The sequence below is a fragment of the Halichoeres trimaculatus genome, unplaced genomic scaffold (assembly GCF_033239565.1).
Source record: "Halichoeres trimaculatus isolate MK-OKI-2021-1 unplaced genomic scaffold, fHalTri1.1 fHalTri1_scaffold_7, whole genome shotgun sequence".
Taxonomy (NCBI): Eukaryota; Metazoa; Chordata; class Actinopteri; order Labriformes; family Labridae; genus Halichoeres; species Halichoeres trimaculatus.
The window spans coordinates 25757089-25773937 of record NW_027437185.1 but is presented as its reverse complement, the minus strand read 5'-3'; the positions used below and the strand labels follow the sequence as shown (position 1 = coordinate 25773937).

Here is a 16849-nt window from a genome sequence, read left to right as displayed (position 1 = left end):
CAGTTAGATTAAACAAATACACAACTATGTAAATGTGCTTACACCTTCAATGTTTTTCGGTCAGTGGAACCTGTTTCTTTCCTTCAGTCAAAATTCTTTAAAAACATTACTGGTGATAAAAGCCATGTGTGGACTTTATAAGTGATCTTTTAATAGTCTCATTTTATAAATATTTGCCCATTCATAATTCACTATTTGAAAAGATACTATAAGTACAAAAATCAGTTATTTCTAAAAGTTATTTGGTGGATGACCCGACCAATCCACATAGACCAAGAGTTCCTTTGACCACACTACACCAGTTGGCAAAGTTCAACAGGGAGAAGCAAGGCCTATTCTTTTTTTCTGAAGAAAACAATTTCTAAGATTTATTTTGTAGTAATGGTGGACCATCAGAAAGAAAAAGGAAGAGCAAAAGAAAGTTGAACAGGAGGGTGAGAGAGCATGGGCTAAAACATGGGTTAAGCTGTTTGTGATTGTGCAGTTTGTTCAAACTCAAGTCGATCAGTAAAGTAGATGATCAACACCGTATGACATAACCAGGATTCACTGATGTGTCACGTTACTGACACCTCTCAGAGTAGCTGGCTGAGTGACACTAAACAGTCTGCTCACCTTCTAGACACTAAATTACGATGAAAACTGAGTTCACAAAGTTTGCTTTTTGGCACATTTCAAACAATAGCACTATGTAACTACAAATAAATACATTATGGTGTTACTTTGGTGCTTGCAAAAAGTTGTCTTAAGAAAAGTAGTGTTAAAAAGATCTGCTCTTCATTCATTTGCTTCCAAAACAAATGCATGCCTTGGCAAGAGTCATGTCCTTATGTCATCCTGGAAAGACTTCCAGTTTCAGCCAAAGGTGTCACTGCTATGGACGGTAAACAGAAAGCCCTCATGGCACATTAAGGGGGCGTTAACATGATAATGGTTTTAGGGTGAAATAGAAAAGTATTGTTGCGTTTTGGCCTCCCATTTACACGGAAATGGAGTTTTAGACAACCTAAAACACAAACTTTCGAAAACGGCCTCCAGAATGTAATTTTTCTGAAACAAAACATTTTCAGTAGGAACGACAACGTTACGCTCTGCTTCATGCAAGCGCATACAACAGTATAACTGTTATGATACACCAGATGATCAGCACAATGCTGCTTTGGTGGAAATCTACCAAAAGCCACTTCTGGACAAGGCAGTTATAGCACCAACTACAGGCCTGGCATACTCACTACAGCGTTTTCGGTCCCTCAGTGTTTCCATGTAAATTCAGACTTTTTTCACTGTGTTCCAGCATTTCTGGATGAAACGTTGTCGTGTTAATGGGGCCTGAGGTTGTGTTATTTGCATGAAGAAAAGGAGAAAAAAAAAGAGGCTTTAGGGTGCTGGAAGGGGTTTTTAGAAGAGGACATCCTACCATTCAATGTACATTTTAAGTCACTTTTTTATGTTGTACTTAAATTTGTTACAATGTGACACAATTCATCTAGTCAAACACTTTCTGCCCCTAGCAAATTAAAACTCAGGGCAACATAATGAGTGTTAATATTCATTTGCATATAGGCTTACGTTTGACTAGATATTTTCTTACTTTATTTTTTTCAAATGTATGCAGCTTTTAACTTGCCCTTTTGTCAAGTTGTTTTACAGCATGTGATAAAGACATCTTTCTTAAATCTTCTATGAGTTGCTTTTTTTTAGCTGGCCAGTTATCATGATCTGGAAACACTCAGTCATGTGCTTGGTGTGTTGACTTTATTCTTGTTTTGAGCATGATTGATTATTTCTATTATATATTTTTGTTTGCTCTTGTATCATTTTGGGTGATGTTTACGACCCCTTCATTTAAAATTAAAAAAACAATAAGGTCTTAACCTTATTTGCAATAATCTGAAGTAAATGGATGAACGTAAACAACGAAAAAGAAATGAACGCTTATTGAAGCCTGAGTTATTTTCAGTGTAATGGATGTTTTAATATTTCTTAAAGTGGTATTGTTTACATGCAGCACATAAAAGAAAAGAAAAAACTCCTTTGCACCTAATTAGCTTTGTCTCCTGGGGGTTTCAAAATGAAAAACAGTGGCCAGCAGCATCTTAGTGACTAATGTGTTGTAACCAAATTGTAAATTTGGAAATAAATCAAAGCAGCTCATTAGCCGATACAGAGGGATGATAATATATAATGAGCATTAGAAGCTGACACACACATGACCTTTTGAACGTGTGTGTGTGCATGCCAGCGTACTGACACACCAAGTGCCCCACCCTTGGCCTGGATAACATGGCAACACACTAGCTTAGCATGGCTTTGTTAACAGGGGTGGGAGATTGCTGCTGGGGAAAAGGGGGAGGGCTTTTTTTTCTGGGGGAAATCCTGAGCTTACAAAGACCCACAATACCCACCCTCCCTTCTGAACAGTGTTCTCGTCTGTGCTTCCAACAAGGCATTTACCCCCCCTGCTCTATCCCCTCACCACTAAAGCTTCCTTCACACTGTGGGCACCAAGATGCTGATAGGAAAAATCAGCAGATGGTGAAACACTTTCTTAGGGCATTTGAGGCATCCTCAGTTTTCAAACATCAGTTGCCTGACATCTCAGATTAGCATCTTGGATGCTGTTTGAGTTCTGCACACTAATGTCGATACAGACTTATCATATTCATTGGCTGCCCAGGCATATATTTATGTTTGTATGCATATGCAGCTACTGCCTGTGCTCCTGACCAACAGAAGGAGCCAAAGAAGCTCACGGTAAGCTTATTAATGTCTCCTGGTCGCTCTCCAGTATAGGCTTGCTAGTTGCTATAGCAACCAGACCCTGGATATTGTTCTGTAGAAGAGGCGTGTGGATGTTGAACAAATATAAACATCACCCTGTAACCCCTTACAGAGCTTTTTATGTAGATCAGCCCACCTTTGTTATCCTTTTTAGTGTTGAAGGATTAATAATATTAATTTGCTATGTGTAATAGAAAGGTAGTACCTGTTAGCTCATATTCACCACTTTCAGCTTAGCATCTCTATTGTGTCACTTGCTACTGACACCTGTGCTACCTCACAAAATGTATTTTTCAATATAAACCAGTGTAGCCAAAGGTGAGCTGTGACACAGAAAATCCAAATTCCGATGCTCATCACCCAGCGCCTGCAGAAATCAACAGGCGACAGCGCGCTTCGTCTTAAGTGCTGATGTGTGTTCACGCCCAGTCAAGCTGAGAGAAATCAAAAGACACCGAAAGATTAAGGAGGTCAGGTTTTACAGCTCCACTGAGGGAGGCAGTGAAAGAGGCTTTACCAGCCATTGACTGCCACTGAAAAAGATGGGACGTGAGATTTATCAAAGGTTTGCTCATGGCAGACATCCACATTTGCTCTCACAAACATTTAGCATGATGTTCCGACATTTTGTTTCAAATCCAGCACAGAGTGTTGCAAGTATTAGCTTTTCTTGTCGGCTCTTCTGGTGACAGTTCAACTGTACATTTTTTAGAGTATTGCTTTAGCATTAATAAATCTCATAGTCATCTGTGGGAAATAGTCTGTTGGGGAGATCATATCATTACAGCATTGTCCTATCTCTATTGAAAGCTGCGGCTCTTGGACCACATGAAGAGCCAGGCAGTCAGCCAGAAACACTTATCATCCTGTCATCCGTATTTCACTGGCCTCACAGCTCAGCTGTACTGTACACCCAGCATCCATCAGTGCTCAGAGATTTTGGGCCAACACAGAGTGATCTTTAGCAAAGAGTGTTTGAGTGGATTTGACATCAGGAAAAAAACAAATAATGTTCAGAGCTTTAATTATTAAATTAAAAAAAAAAAAAAAAAAGAACAAGAGGAAAAGTGAGTTGACCTGACTTTGTAGTTTTTGTTTGATTGGTCCTAGAAAATCATGCACGGTCATTTGTCTATTCACGGTAAAAGTGAGTCCAAAATACAAGTTATTTGTTATTAATGCAGGTCAGAGGAAAAAGTTTTATTATTATTTTTTTGACCCATTAAAAACCCAAATTGCATTTAGCTTGAAGTTTTTTTTCGTACATACGTAGTTAAATGTAACCACCAGTCTGTAAAAGTCTATCCTATGGCTGTAGCAGTCATTAGGGATATGTTCAGATGGGGTAGTGGTTTATCACCCTCTCTAAATTTTAAAGTTTGCCAGAAAAAGCACAAAATTCATTTAGTTTACTGCAACCTTAAAGTGAACTAAAACTTTTTCCTTTTGATTCTTATTAATTAAGATCTAAGACTGTTGCGGCATCTCTGAACACAAGAGATCAATAGCAGTGCTGCACTTTGTAGCCAACTTGCAATGACTAGACAATCAAAAACATAAAAAATGTGTCTGTCAGTCCAGAAAAAAATGCAAATTTTTTAATCTTGTGACATCACTGAAACAGCTGAGCAAGAATCACAACCTAAAGTGGAAATTATTTCACGCAATGATCATTTTTTATTATTATTATTATTTTTTTGTTAAGTTTTGACCCTAACTTTTTTTTGGTGTCAAGGCTAAAGATACATAATTCAGTAGACTTGAGATAGACACTTCGGTTCATACAAGAGCTGAACTCAGTTCAAGCAGCCAGGCAAGGAAATTTGGAGCATTAATGATTTAACTGCAGAAGAAGACAGACAAAGGCTTTCATGACTACATGCTCATGCAGTGTACTGAAATCAAATGTGACATCAGGTTTTATTTCCTCAATTAAGGCAAACCAAAGCTAACGAGATAGTTTTTTTTTTTCTTTCTTAATGGTTGCAGTGCATCAGTGTATTTTCAAAAACTGCCTCATTACTTGTACTTGTGACTCGATGCTGCCATCTAGTGTTCATAAATGCACATAACGTGAACTGACATTACAGTCCAGCTTCCAAATTAGTGTCCCTGTGGCAGATAGATCAGTCAGACTTTGCTTTAATTATGCCAACACAGCTGAGGGAAACACATGTACAGTACAATCTTAGAGCATCAATATCCATTAGTTAACCAGAGACCCTCTGACAGGCTGGGATACCTTGATCTCTTTAAAGGGAACAACAGCTCCAGTCCTTGTTGGTGAGAAACATGAGTCTGAAAAAGTTCAAAATGAAATACAGATTGTTTAAATCATTTATTTTATGACTGATTAAAAAAGGATTCTTGTTGTATCATTTCCATGCTGCCTTAGCAGACTAAAGTATAAATCTTTAAAAGCTGAGAAACCATATGAGGTTTGACACTTACTTGTCATAGAGTCTCTAGATGATTGGCTGTCATGGTTTCCATCACCACTGCTGGGTGGGACGGGATGCTTTGCTGCAAGGTAACCCAGATTGGACTTGACATCAAACCGTCCTGTCACCAGAAAAAAAGCTTATTGTCAAAATTGGCAATATTCCATCAAATTCTGAAGAAGTGAAGTGATGTAAGCTATGTCAGTCAGGTAGCAAAGACAGAAAGTTCTAACTCTGAGTGTGACAGCAGTCTGTCAGTCTGCACTGCTTGTGTTTGTTTACCTAGTCATCATAAATGACATTGTGATCATTTTCTGGGATGGTGCAGTTGATAGAATCCAAAAGATACAAAGAGAGCAGTGAAAATAACTCTCTTTTAGCCCTTAATACCACCCCCTTGTGACTTACGTGGGTTGTGGACCCTCTCTGCAGTTTTTTGCTGCAGATGCCTGAGGAGAATGACCTCTGCCTTCCTCTGGTTTGTGGTGATGTCAGGCTCAGCAAGGATCTCTGTGGTCCTCAGGTTGTTTTTGATGGCCTGAGAGGCTGTTGAGCGAGCCAGTGAAGGCAGAAGATCTTGGTACTCCATATCAGTAAAGTCTGACTCCGGACACTGGACGGCTTTGATACTTTAAAATCAAGTGTTTAAAAGAAAGATTATGTATAAATACTCAAACAGCAGAGGACAGGTGCTACACCAAACAGCTCCCATATCCAAATACTAACTGCCTTTTTGTCGTACCAGTATGACATTTCAAGCTCAAATGCTCCTCATCAGACAACTGTGGCATCTTCTTAAAAAAAGAAATGACAAAAAATATGACTTTTGACTTTTCTGTGCAAATATCATTTTATACAATGGAAATGTGTCCTGGCATCAATTTCAGTTGTGTATTCATAGTTTAGTTGGGTTCAGGTGTATCAGAAGCTTTTTAATTAGCTTTTGATTAGCTTTCCCCATTACCCACACTTTGAGAGACTAGAACATAATCATTCCAGTTCAGAGATTTAAGCTACCAAAGGACAGGTCAAAGAGGTTTCATAATATTGTCAATCCCAAAGGCAGCTGAGCTGTGACATCCCCATAACAATCCACTTGTTGATCACTCTTCATAATTATTTCTATGAACTGTAGAAGTTTTGTAGGTTTATTTTGCCACATTTTGTACTTTTTTTCACTCAGCTTTTGTGAAGCTGAATTTCTGTGTCTTTGCCTTTATGTATCCTACATTTTCACTTTGTCATGGTAACAAGAATTTATTCCCCAGACACAGATTTAAGTTGCTGATTTTTCCATTAATTGTTCTAAAACGAGGCGGTGACATATTTTAGTTGTAAAACCTTCGGATTTTCAGTATCACCTGTGAAAGATAAGTAATCCACATTAAAGGGGCAGAGTGTTGTGTGTAGTGACATTTGGCAAAACAAACCTGGTAGAACAGGAAGACATTTAAAAAAACATTGAATTATAGTATGATTATTTGAATATCATAATAAAGTGATTTTGTTTCTAACTAAAAATGAACCTTTTTAAATGCACAGAACAAACACAAGTAACATACACATGCTTGTGTTAAGTGTGTTAAGTGTGTGACAATGGGAAACATGCCACTTGTGTTGTGTGCCAAAGAATTTGTGCTGATGGATGTTTTTGATGGTAAAAACTTGACAGATGGAGGATGAAACTGATCCTGCATCACAGGAGCCTCTTGTCCTCAAAAGCCACGATCACTTCACTGGCAGGGAGGATTTTAATTTCTTATCTCTAATAGCTAGATGTCGCTCAAAACATCCCATTTCTACAAACTGTACTTACAGAATGTTAAAATTAACTCCAGCCCAGACTAAAGGGAGGTCACATTAACAGTATTTCATTGATTAAAATGAAATTGCAACTGATGCTTTACTAATAGGTTAAAAAAAAATGTTGAACAAATATCTCATAGGCTTTGAATTCCCTACTGACACATCAAAAGAAAACTGATTTCAGAGAAAGTGGGATATTTTGTGTGCTCTGTGATGGCGCAGTAGAGAAAAGTGAATCTGGAAGATGAAAATTTAAACAGCAGAGAGAGGGGGAGCTGCAGGGCTATCTATAGGCTCTCTTTCTAAAGCCAAGGGTATGTTGAAATACTTTTATTCTAACAGGTTGTCGAAAGTTTGACAGTGGGAAAATGTCTGTTTATCTTCAAGGTGAGACTAGGTGGTGAACTCGTCAGTGTTTTTCCTTTCTACTTGAGTAGATTTTCCATCCAAATCTTCCTCATGTTGTTTTTATTTTCTGTACTAAACCTTTCTAAAACTCACCTCCTGTTGGTTAGAATGGTATAAACCTCCTGCACCATCAGCTCAGCCGCTCCTGGTTTGCAGTGAATGGTTCCATCGATGACCTCTTTCATCAGGTGCAGATTCCTCTTCTGCAAAGACTGCAACAATATAAACATATCTGGAACAAGCAGTCTGCAATCTGGAACACCACCCGCATGAATTATTATTTTGCATTACGTTGAATGGGTACTCTGAGTTTAGTTTTATTGTGGGGGAGTGAGTTGAGCTGTGTCACCGGGATATTTGTGTCGCAGAGTGAAGTAATTTAAATGATAATTCAGGATACTATGCATGTAAAAGCAAAATAAAATGATACTAAATGCCACACTATGCCTTAGAATTGGATGTAACCCACCTAGATATGGAACTAAACAAAAGACGTGTCTTCTTACACATTATATTTTCAGATTTATTCTTCCTCTTACCCTCTCTATCTGGCTCCAGTTCCTCTGTTTGGCAGAAAGTGATGTTCCTTTATCAAATGAATGCACTGGAAACTCTTGGGGGTAATAACAAGAGAATATCTCTGCCACAAGGTAACCATTGGAAAAATCCCTGGAAATGAAAAGCAGGGAGAACAGACAGAATACTCACTCAACCGAAAAAATCCACTTTGAACAAGTTGCTGTCCTGGCAGCATTGGAAAGCACTGATGTTTCTCTATCTGTCATTGTAAATCTGTGCACCATTAATCATCTGCTGTTTTGTGGTCCTTGATTGTAATCCTTTATGATTCAATTCATATTTATTCAAATTTATTCACATGACTTTCTCCTTTAATGTTTCGTTCAGGGTGTTTTTTTGTTGTAGATGTTTTTGATTTCAGTTATGCCTTTTCCTGGTAATCACTGTTTGGCAGATTCACAGGAAGCCTAAATGTGAGTAAATGCCTTATCACACCTGCTATCAGTCATTGATGAGCCAGTTTTAAGAAGAAAACCCCCCAAAAAATGTATTTATTTTTAATCTAACTCAAGCTGACACAAAGGATTGATTTAATGTTTGAAGTCTGTAATTCCAGCAAAGAACGATGAACCATCAGCATCAGGCTGGCAAAGTAATGGTTGTAAATTTGAAAAAGCAAAATTAGAATGCCATCACTGAATTGGTATGATGTGCCATTTGAAAAGAGGTGCCAAGAAGTATAAACCTACCTATTGGTTATTTTGTCAGCTTCCTATTAAATATACATTATCTTGGGTTTATTTTAACATGAATTCAAACTTGAAAATTCGTGTTTAAAAATACTCCATCTGATTATCTATTTTGTTGTCTTTGCCTTGAAAACGTTTTTGAATAACCATGTTAATATATAGAATTTATTACAAATTGTTAACTTAAGTGTTAATTTTAGTAATATGTGAAAAAAATGAGTGATTTTTTTTTAATTTTTTTTCTAAGACCAAGTGTTCAACCCCATATTTTACAGAGCAAGTAGAAAACATCTGCCGTTGGTTAGCTGACGGGTTCCTTTGGTCGTCAATGAGCAAGATCGCTCCATCCGACTAAAACACTAGTTCACCTTTGCATTTTCTACATTGTCTTATTAAAAGTTTAAGGTGTTTCGGGCTTAAATGCTTCGAGTATGTACGTTGTTCTGGTCGTAAATTTAGTTAACTACGGTTTATGACTTTACCTGCGCACATTCTTCGGATAAGATGTCAAGCTCAGACTCAGCAGCCATTTCAGTACCTCTCTTGGCAGTCCTTGCTTTTTTGGACCCTGAGTACACGACATGCTGCCCTGAGCCCACTGAGAACTAGACTCTATAATTCCTTTACTTCTAATTTTGTATGAAAAATAGCTATGCAACCACGCCAGACTTCTTACCAGGCCAGAGCCACTTTAGCTAGCATCTGACACAATGGTCTTTTTAGTTTACGTTTTCATGGCAACGACACCGTACACTTCTTTGGCATGCAGCACACAAACATCGCTGTGAGTCTACTGCCCTCTAGAGGCTGTTATAATGAGGGACAGTTTCACAGAGTACTGAGTAGCTGGCAACATTAATTTTAAGATCCAGATGTGTTTTGTAAAGGAAGATTGAAGTGGTTTGTGACTGGCTTGTGCTACAAATAAAATGGTTTGATTATCTCTGCCGAAGAGGTTATGTTTTTGGGAGAGTTTGTCTGTGAACAACATAACTCAAAAAGTAAAAGGATCTTCAGGAAATTTTCAGGAAATTTTCAAAATGAGATAAGGGAGGAGTGATTAAATTATGGCGGTAAACAGGATCACCTTCTTGATCCAGGATTTTTTCAAAAGGATTCTTTATCACTGTGAGATAGGGCCGTTTTCACCACATGTGTATATAACTCCACTATAAATGGTTGGATTGCTTTGCAAAAGAATACAAGACAAGGTCACAATAATCAATCATTTAAAAAAATTACCTAAAACACTTCACTTTTTCTCATAGTTAAAATCAACTTCAGTCTTAACTTAAAACACTTTTCAGTATCACAGCTGAAATATGAACAGATAGCATTTGAGGTTTCACAACAATTTAATCAGTGAGTATTGTGCAATGTATCATTAAATATCAAATGCACACAATGAATAATCATTTACATACTTTGTGCATGTATGTATAACTTCACAATCTTTTTATAGTTTTCAAAGTGCATCACTCTCTGGTAGCTACTATATAGCTAAAATACTGTCTAAGTACAGCACACCTGAATGAAAGTGTTGCTTTGTGTATTATATTTCCTTCACCATCATTTATCCAGGGACAGCCAAACCTGCAGGTTCTGTTTTATAAACTAGTGTTTAACATTCCTCCACAGTGAAATATAAGATATGAGCCATCTCCACACAGCTTACTGCCAGGTACTCAGTGTGAATACTCTGTGACTAAGTCCACTTAATTATTCTTCTTGCTCTGACTGGAGGTGAAAATTAAAGATAGGGGAGTGTTTGGAGTTCATTATCTCTTTTTGTTAGAGTTTTTGTTCTTTAAGTCCCACATAGGTGGACACTTTGTCATTGGTACTGCAGGTAGCTTCTGAGCCTTGTTGGCAGGGGAAGATGGGAGATAAGATGCAGCCTGTCGCGGCCAACGCAGCTCCTGATGCAATGACGACACAGTTGGCTCAGCAGCCGTGGTGTAGCTATAAAAAAGACAATTAAGTATTTTAGAAGCTGGTTCTAACTCTTTGAAAGATTGACTTTAAATTACGGACAAGGAAAGTCATGATCCCAGACTGTTGTATAGAACAGAGGAGACATCGGAGTTACTTAAAAAAATATCAAGTCTGAAGAGTTACTGTACCTTCATAGAGCAGTAGAAAGCCTTCTGTTATACTGCTGGATGGAGCCACATCCACTGGCCTCTGAAACTCTGTGTTCCTCGCATTAATGTCTGCGCCAAAGTCCAGCAGTAGCTTCACAACTGCTGTGCAGTCTTTTTCTGCAGCTGCATGTAAAGGTGAATCTAAAGATCTACCTTTCTGTACGTTTGCACCTGTAACAAGGATGACATGATAGTTAATTCTAGACAGTGTAGCTTAAAAAAAACATCTTTAATTTTTGATACTTCCACTCTGAGGCATCATTATTGCATGATGTTGTTGTAACCTAGAAGGTACTGTGTTTCCTCATTTAAATTTTTATTCACCAGCCTTCCCCCTGACACACCAAGTCTACTAAACAATTTCTTATATTTCAAATAAACTGTTTTTAACAGCCTTGAGAGAAAGGATGTGAACTTGTCACTTTCAATCATAAGTAGCAAAATGTATGGGCATACAAATACCTTGGAAATGTTATTAGTCAGCTGTGCCCTACATGTGGCTGCTATAATGCTCTCTACTAAAATCACAGCATTTCTTCATCAAGGAAGATACTAAGCGTAAAAACACAACATTTTGCTCTTTCTGATTGAATTGACCTTATATGATCTCTGGAGAGACACTGATTTAGAAAGAAATTACACAGACTGCTTCATCCTGCTAGTGTTTACCATTTTCTTACTGATCAGAATAACAGACAATGATTCAAGTCTTTTTCATTTTGCTTCATGCAGGATGTGTCTGTCTATGAAGCTAACAGTCCACACTGCGCTGCAAGCTGACCTTCCCTCAGGAGTTTCCTGGCACACTCTAGCTCTTGGCAGACACAAGCCGTATAGAGAGCTGTGCCCAGGTGAGGAATGTCCGTGTCCACATCTGCCCCCCAAGTCACTAGGGCCTCCACACAGCCGTAATGACCTGGAAGTAATGGAGCATGGAGACAGTAATCTGTGAGTGACAATGTCAGATCATTTTCCAAGCTGTTGGATTTATTTGAAAGGGCATTTTTCTGCTATAGAGTGCTTTGTGTCACAGCTAAGGACACAAACATGGGTTGTAAGACAGTGACAAGTGTAAGAGTTGAACTGATGTATTGGTTTATCCTACACCAAGTAATAGATACTGTGTGACTATGTTTGAAAATATGAAATATTGAATACATTTGGCCTAAATACGATGAAATTGAAACACTTTTTCCTTCTTAACACTGAAACTTGTTAGCCAGCACCAGATACCCTTCCAATACTAGTGTGATTTACAAAAAACTTACATATGATGATTTCTATCCTGGGCTACAAACAACTTATTTGTCTACAGATTGGCATTGCTACTGTCAAAAGTAGCTCAACTTGAAGCAAGAAACTGCTCTTATTTGTGTTTTAACCTTTTCTTTTCCTTGAAAATCAGAAAAAGTAGCCCACAGTTCTTGTTTTCTTTTCTATTATTCTTGTTGCAAGTGGCAGTCGCTTATCATTCTTGTATTGACGCATGTTATGAGATACATGCCCTGACTGTCATAATAGACAAGACCAGAAACCATAGTTTTTAGGGGTGGGAGAAAAAAAATGATATATCAGGATTTTTTGTTAGGTAATATCAAAATTGTGATTCTTTGTCAATTCATTTTTTTTTAATTTCAATTCTTCATTTCAGTCTTTTTTTAGAAACTGGACAGGAAAAAAAGTTACCACTTTTCTCCAGCAGAGGGTGAAATGTTTCTCTCTGACTCATGTGATGTGCATTTTATGGGAAAATATAGTTCTTGATATAGTCTGTACACATCATAATCATCATTTAACTTTTTCCACATGGTCTGGTGTTAAAAAAGCAAACTAAGAATCGCAAAAGTTGTAAATATCAAAGAATTGCAATTTAAATCAAATCAGCACCCCAAAAATTATGATAGAATTTAATCGGGACGATAAAATATCGTCCTAGCCCTGATAGTTTTAAGAATTTAAAAGGCATTCACAAAATTAAAAGTTGTATCTTCACTAAATCTAAAATATATTATGATTCCTCACATGAAGGAGTCACCTTTAAGTAGTCACAATTGACATAAACTCAAAAGAACAAAAAAGGAGTCGCTAATGTTATTCAGTGTAGGATATTTGGTGGCAGTATACCTTTGCTGGTGGCTTCATGTATGGGTGATGGATGGTATACAAGGCCCTGTGGTTTTGCTCCATTTTCCAAAAGAACTTCAGTGCATGCCACACTCCCCACAGCGCAGGAGTTGAACAGAGGGGTCACTCCATCAATTGTAGAAGCGTTGACCTGTAGACACAACTTTTTTTAATCTCTATTTTTAGCCCTTGTTTAGCCATACAAGTGGACTAATAGCAACAGCCTGAGGGAGCTGTTGAAGGGGAACAACAGTGTAATAGCTCTACAGTGACTGTAAAAAGAAGACGGATGCATTACTCATCTGTGACCCATGACCAGAGTCCTCAACCATGGCATTGACATTTGACCTGTGCAGCATAGCAACATTAAAGACTAATACGTGACTTACATTCGCCCCTGCATCGATGAGCGCTCTTACACAAGCAACATGGTCTCCCACACAAGCTTCATGGAGGGGTGTCACATGGTCAATGGTCAGAACATTCACATTGTGACCCTTGAAACAGAGTGAAAGAGACAGACATTACAAGGAGCATTAAGCATTACATGACCTTTGTCAGCCTCTATTGGTGAATGCCAGAAATTGCAAGGGCATCAATGAATCTCCTCTTATTAAACAGACCTGTCCTCTTCAGTTGAGGTTGTCCGTAATTGACAAACTGTACTGTACAGTCACATTTTAACAATGGAGATAAATAAGCTGAAGAGTGGAATCGATGGGGGGACTTGTAGAGAGAGAATGAATCACTGTGAATTACAAGGCTTTGTTGGCTTTGTAGCTGAACTGGCTCAATCTCATTTGGTTCACTTGTCAACTGTAAGGAGTGGAAATTGCAAGAAGGAGAGGATGTCGAATCCTTCTGTTTATTAGTCGTAGTATTGATCAACAACTGTGTGATCCCCTTGGATGCAGTACAAAATCTTTACATACCATTGCTTATTTTATTTAATCTGTGCTGCATTTGTTTAGCTCCTCTTAAAGCCCTTGTTAGTACTTTCACGGTTGCCCAACGAGTCATGGTAGTGTAAAAAGATTTATTATTGATGGTCTGATTTTCACTGTTTATATTTCAGCTTTGCCATCTTCCCCTCAGCCCCCTTTACCAACAAAAAAAGCAGATGTCAAAGCAGGAAATAGCCGGAAAAGGAAGTTTCATTTGACAGCTTCAGCAGCAAGCCCATGCACCTATTAAATATTTATCCTTCATTATTTATGTATGTATAAAATATCAGATTTACTTGACAACACAGTGTTTTCCAGGAAAAAAAAACGAGTTATTTTCAAAATAAATTATAGCAACTGGCTTGACTTGAACACGGCCAAATTGTTGTGCTGAGATCTAAAGATGCAGATGGGACAAATTGGGTGATTAAAGGTAATAACAGATAACTCTTGTGATACCCTGCTTTCATCCACAGCTCTTTTTCTGTAACATATAAATCAGGAGTATACAGAGCCTCAGATGTAGGCTGAATTGCTCAAGGGGATAGTTCCAATAGACTCCAGGTGCTAAACTGACAGGATACACATGACTCTCCCTGGGGATCCTCTTCTCTTCACCTGTAAAATGAGGGTCCTTAGAGCCAGAAGGCGACCCTGACTCGCTGCATCATGTAAGGGTGAGCGGTCTGCCCAGGATCCTGTTGAGAGGGAAAAAAAATGAGCTGTTATCTAATGTGGTTGTAATCAAATTTTCAATACCAACTGTAGCAGCAAATTAAAATTTTAGGCTGGTGTCGATGAAGAAGTCATGAATTGACCTAGAAAAAAAACTGAATGGAGTTTTTTGCTTGACTGGTTGTTACTAATGTGTTTAACAAGGATGCTGAAGTTGTAATATGTTTCCTATTTTTATGTTAGCTTTTATATTTGAAGATAAAGATGAAATATCACAGTTGCATAATAAGCTCCAATCATAAACCTGATTTTGTCCCTCCTCATTATTACTTAAACTCTCAGATCATGTTTTCACCTTCGTCATTTAACAGTCAATGCATTCAACAGCACCTTATTGTGTAAATAAAAATACTTTTGAAGTCATTTTGCAGTAAACTTAGCAAAGTCAAGCCCCACTCACAAGTTAAATTAACACCAAATCCACAAACTGGGAAAAAAAATGGATCACTCTGCACACCTGAGTCAATGTCCAGAATAACAGCCGATGCATTCCATACATTCTCATCATCATTCTCATCTTCCTCCGCTTTGATCATAATTTATATATAATAACTGACCTGATGTTATCTAATATAATCAAGGGCGTTTATTCATGCAGCCTGTTTTCCTTGACTGACATTAATTTGAAATACTGGCACAAAGACTCAGCTACAGACATCAAACAGATCCCTGAGAACGAGGGAGACCATATCTGCGGGACTGTGACTAATACCCTAAGCCTGGATAATTAGTATTCCATGGAGAGGGTCCACTTTAAATTAAACATCTCCTTGAATGATAGATACAGATTATGTTGTCGCCGTGTCTCTCTTCCCCCAGAATGTGCCTCCGAACCTCCTGTCCCTGAGAATGTGGAGTGTTGTTTTGGTTGCTGTCTGAGTGTGAAAGGGTGCACTGCATAGCTGGGAATGGAAACTAGGGCAGGGTGGGGGTGCAGGGGAGGAGGAGGGGGGATGGGGGATATCATGACTATGTTCTATTAATACATTAGAGAAAAAGAGCAGCAAGCCTACAGTGTCTTTATTAAATACTGAATGTACATTTCAGTATTAATATGTGGTTTATAAGCTAATGACAGAAAAATACACTATCACTCAGATCTACAGTGTTTTCTAATGTGATTACAGTTCATGGCTGTTATACTCTTTGGAGACAGATTGCAGTATTAATAGCACATTTGTAAACATGGAAATAGTGAGTAGGTGTGTGAGCAGGGGGGAAATTTAACTTGGTTGTAAAGGAAACAATGTTTTTATTTTCAACCTGTGATCTTATACCCTATGCATGAGGCCAAACATTACTGCCTTATGTGAATTGTAAACTTATTTGTTTGTAACTCTTTGAACAAATTTGCTTCAAATACACTCATCTTTATGGCTAAAAGAATAGAGTGAGTGGAACAAAGACGTCTCCATGCAATTACAATTCAGCTATATAGAACTTTTGTGATAACTAAATATACTCACCCTGGTGTTGACCATAATCATAGAACTCTTTAGATATCCTGGCAGCCTCTTTACGGTTCCCACGGACTATGTAGAAGTATGCCAGCAAGTTGAGCGAGATCTTAACAAAAAGCTTAAAGCAGAAAAGTGCCAAGATGCTGAAGTATACATTGGACAACTGAGCCGCAAAGGGCTTGTTGGTGAAATCCACACTTGAGTCTGACATTTCCTCCTGCACGTTACAGAGGGTCTTTGGTTATGATGAAGACAGGATCAGATGCCACTTCAAAAAGCACAAGAGTAGCCTACTTTTTCTCCCGGTGCACTGGCTGGTTGGCTGATCTGACAACGTACAGGTTGGAAAAAAAAATGCAGTGCAGCTGCTACTGTGCCTGACAGCATGCACTGCAATGTTATTGTACTGTGTGTGTGTGTGTGTGTGTGTGTGTGTATTTGTTGGTATGTTAGTTCATCAGTTACACAAGCTGTTTTTAATAAAGTCATACTTTTTTCTGTCTCTTATGTGATATTAAATGCTATTTACCTAAACTCATAATGTAAAATTAGGTTTTTATTATATTTTTATGCACCATTTAAACATCTTTACACTTAGTCTGTTTATTATATTTTAAATTGGCAACGTTTTAGCTCAATTTCAATTATAGTTATCATTTTCAGGTCATTTTGAAATGAGAATCAAAAACATATTAGATTCCAGGTGTATCACGACTATAGCCCAATTTGATATCAAAT

The 16849-nt window shown here is 38.0% G+C and overlaps 2 protein-coding genes across 5 annotated transcripts; both read right to left on the bottom strand.

Moving 5' to 3' along the window:
- Positions 1–4462: 4462 nt before the first annotated feature.
- On the bottom strand, positions 4463–9432 carry spata4 (spermatogenesis associated 4). Of its 3 annotated transcripts, none has more exons than XM_074674499.1 (6): positions 9381–9432; positions 7976–8105; positions 7530–7648; positions 5631–5851; positions 5233–5343; positions 4463–5079 (listed from the first exon to the last, which is right to left on the bottom strand). In XM_074674499.1, the coding sequence occupies exons 1-6, from the start codon at positions 9404–9406 to the stop codon at positions 4988–4990; spliced, it is 699 nt and encodes a 232-aa protein (XP_074530600.1). In that variant the 5' UTR covers positions 9407–9432; the 3' UTR covers positions 4463–4987. The 3 variants fall into 3 exon arrangements, with proteins under 3 accessions (XP_074530600.1, XP_074530598.1, XP_074530599.1); XM_074674497.1 differs by having other exon boundaries at positions 9187–9419; XM_074674498.1 differs by having other exon boundaries at positions 7530–7639; positions 9187–9419.
- A 705-nt stretch (positions 9433–10137) lies between these two features.
- On the bottom strand, positions 10138–16441 carry asb5a (ankyrin repeat and SOCS box containing 5a). Of its 2 annotated transcripts, none has more exons than XM_074674263.1 (7): positions 16118–16441; positions 14535–14614; positions 13362–13469; positions 12973–13123; positions 11630–11764; positions 10828–11019; positions 10138–10666 (listed from the first exon to the last, which is right to left on the bottom strand). In XM_074674263.1, the coding sequence occupies exons 1-7, from the start codon at positions 16320–16322 to the stop codon at positions 10539–10541; spliced, it is 999 nt and encodes a 332-aa protein (XP_074530364.1). In that variant the 5' UTR covers positions 16323–16441; the 3' UTR covers positions 10138–10538. The 2 variants fall into 2 exon arrangements, with proteins under 2 accessions (XP_074530364.1, XP_074530367.1); XM_074674266.1 differs by lacking the exon at positions 16118–16441 and adding an exon at positions 15109–15516.
- Positions 16442–16849: the final 408 nt, after the last annotated feature.

Excerpts from the sequence above, each read along its gene's own strand:
- asb5a (XM_074674263.1), bottom strand. The coding sequence starts at position 16,322 with ATGTCAGACTCAAGTGTGGATTTCACCAACAAGCCCTTTGCGGCTCAG. Across the intron at positions 13,124-13,361 it reads TCATCGATGCAGGGGCGAAT|GTCAACGCTTCTACAATTGA; the intron begins GTAAGTCACGTA and ends TTGTGTCTACAG. Across the intron at positions 11,020-11,629 it reads CAGGAAACTCCTGAGGGAAG|GTGCAAACGTACAGAAAGGT; the intron begins GTCAGCTTGCAG and ends TCCTTGTTACAG.
- spata4 (XM_074674497.1), bottom strand. The coding sequence starts at position 9,287 with ATGTCGTGTACTCAGGGTCCAAAAAAGCAAGGACTGCCAAGAGAGGTA. Across the intron at positions 8,106-9,186 it reads TATCCGAAGAATGTGCGCAG|GGATTTTTCCAATGGTTACC; the intron begins GTAAAGTCATAA and ends TTTCATTTCCAG. Across the intron at positions 5,344-5,630 it reads AGAGAGGGTCCACAACCCAC|GACGGTTTGATGTCAAGTCC; the intron begins GTAAGTCACAAG and ends TTCTGGTGACAG.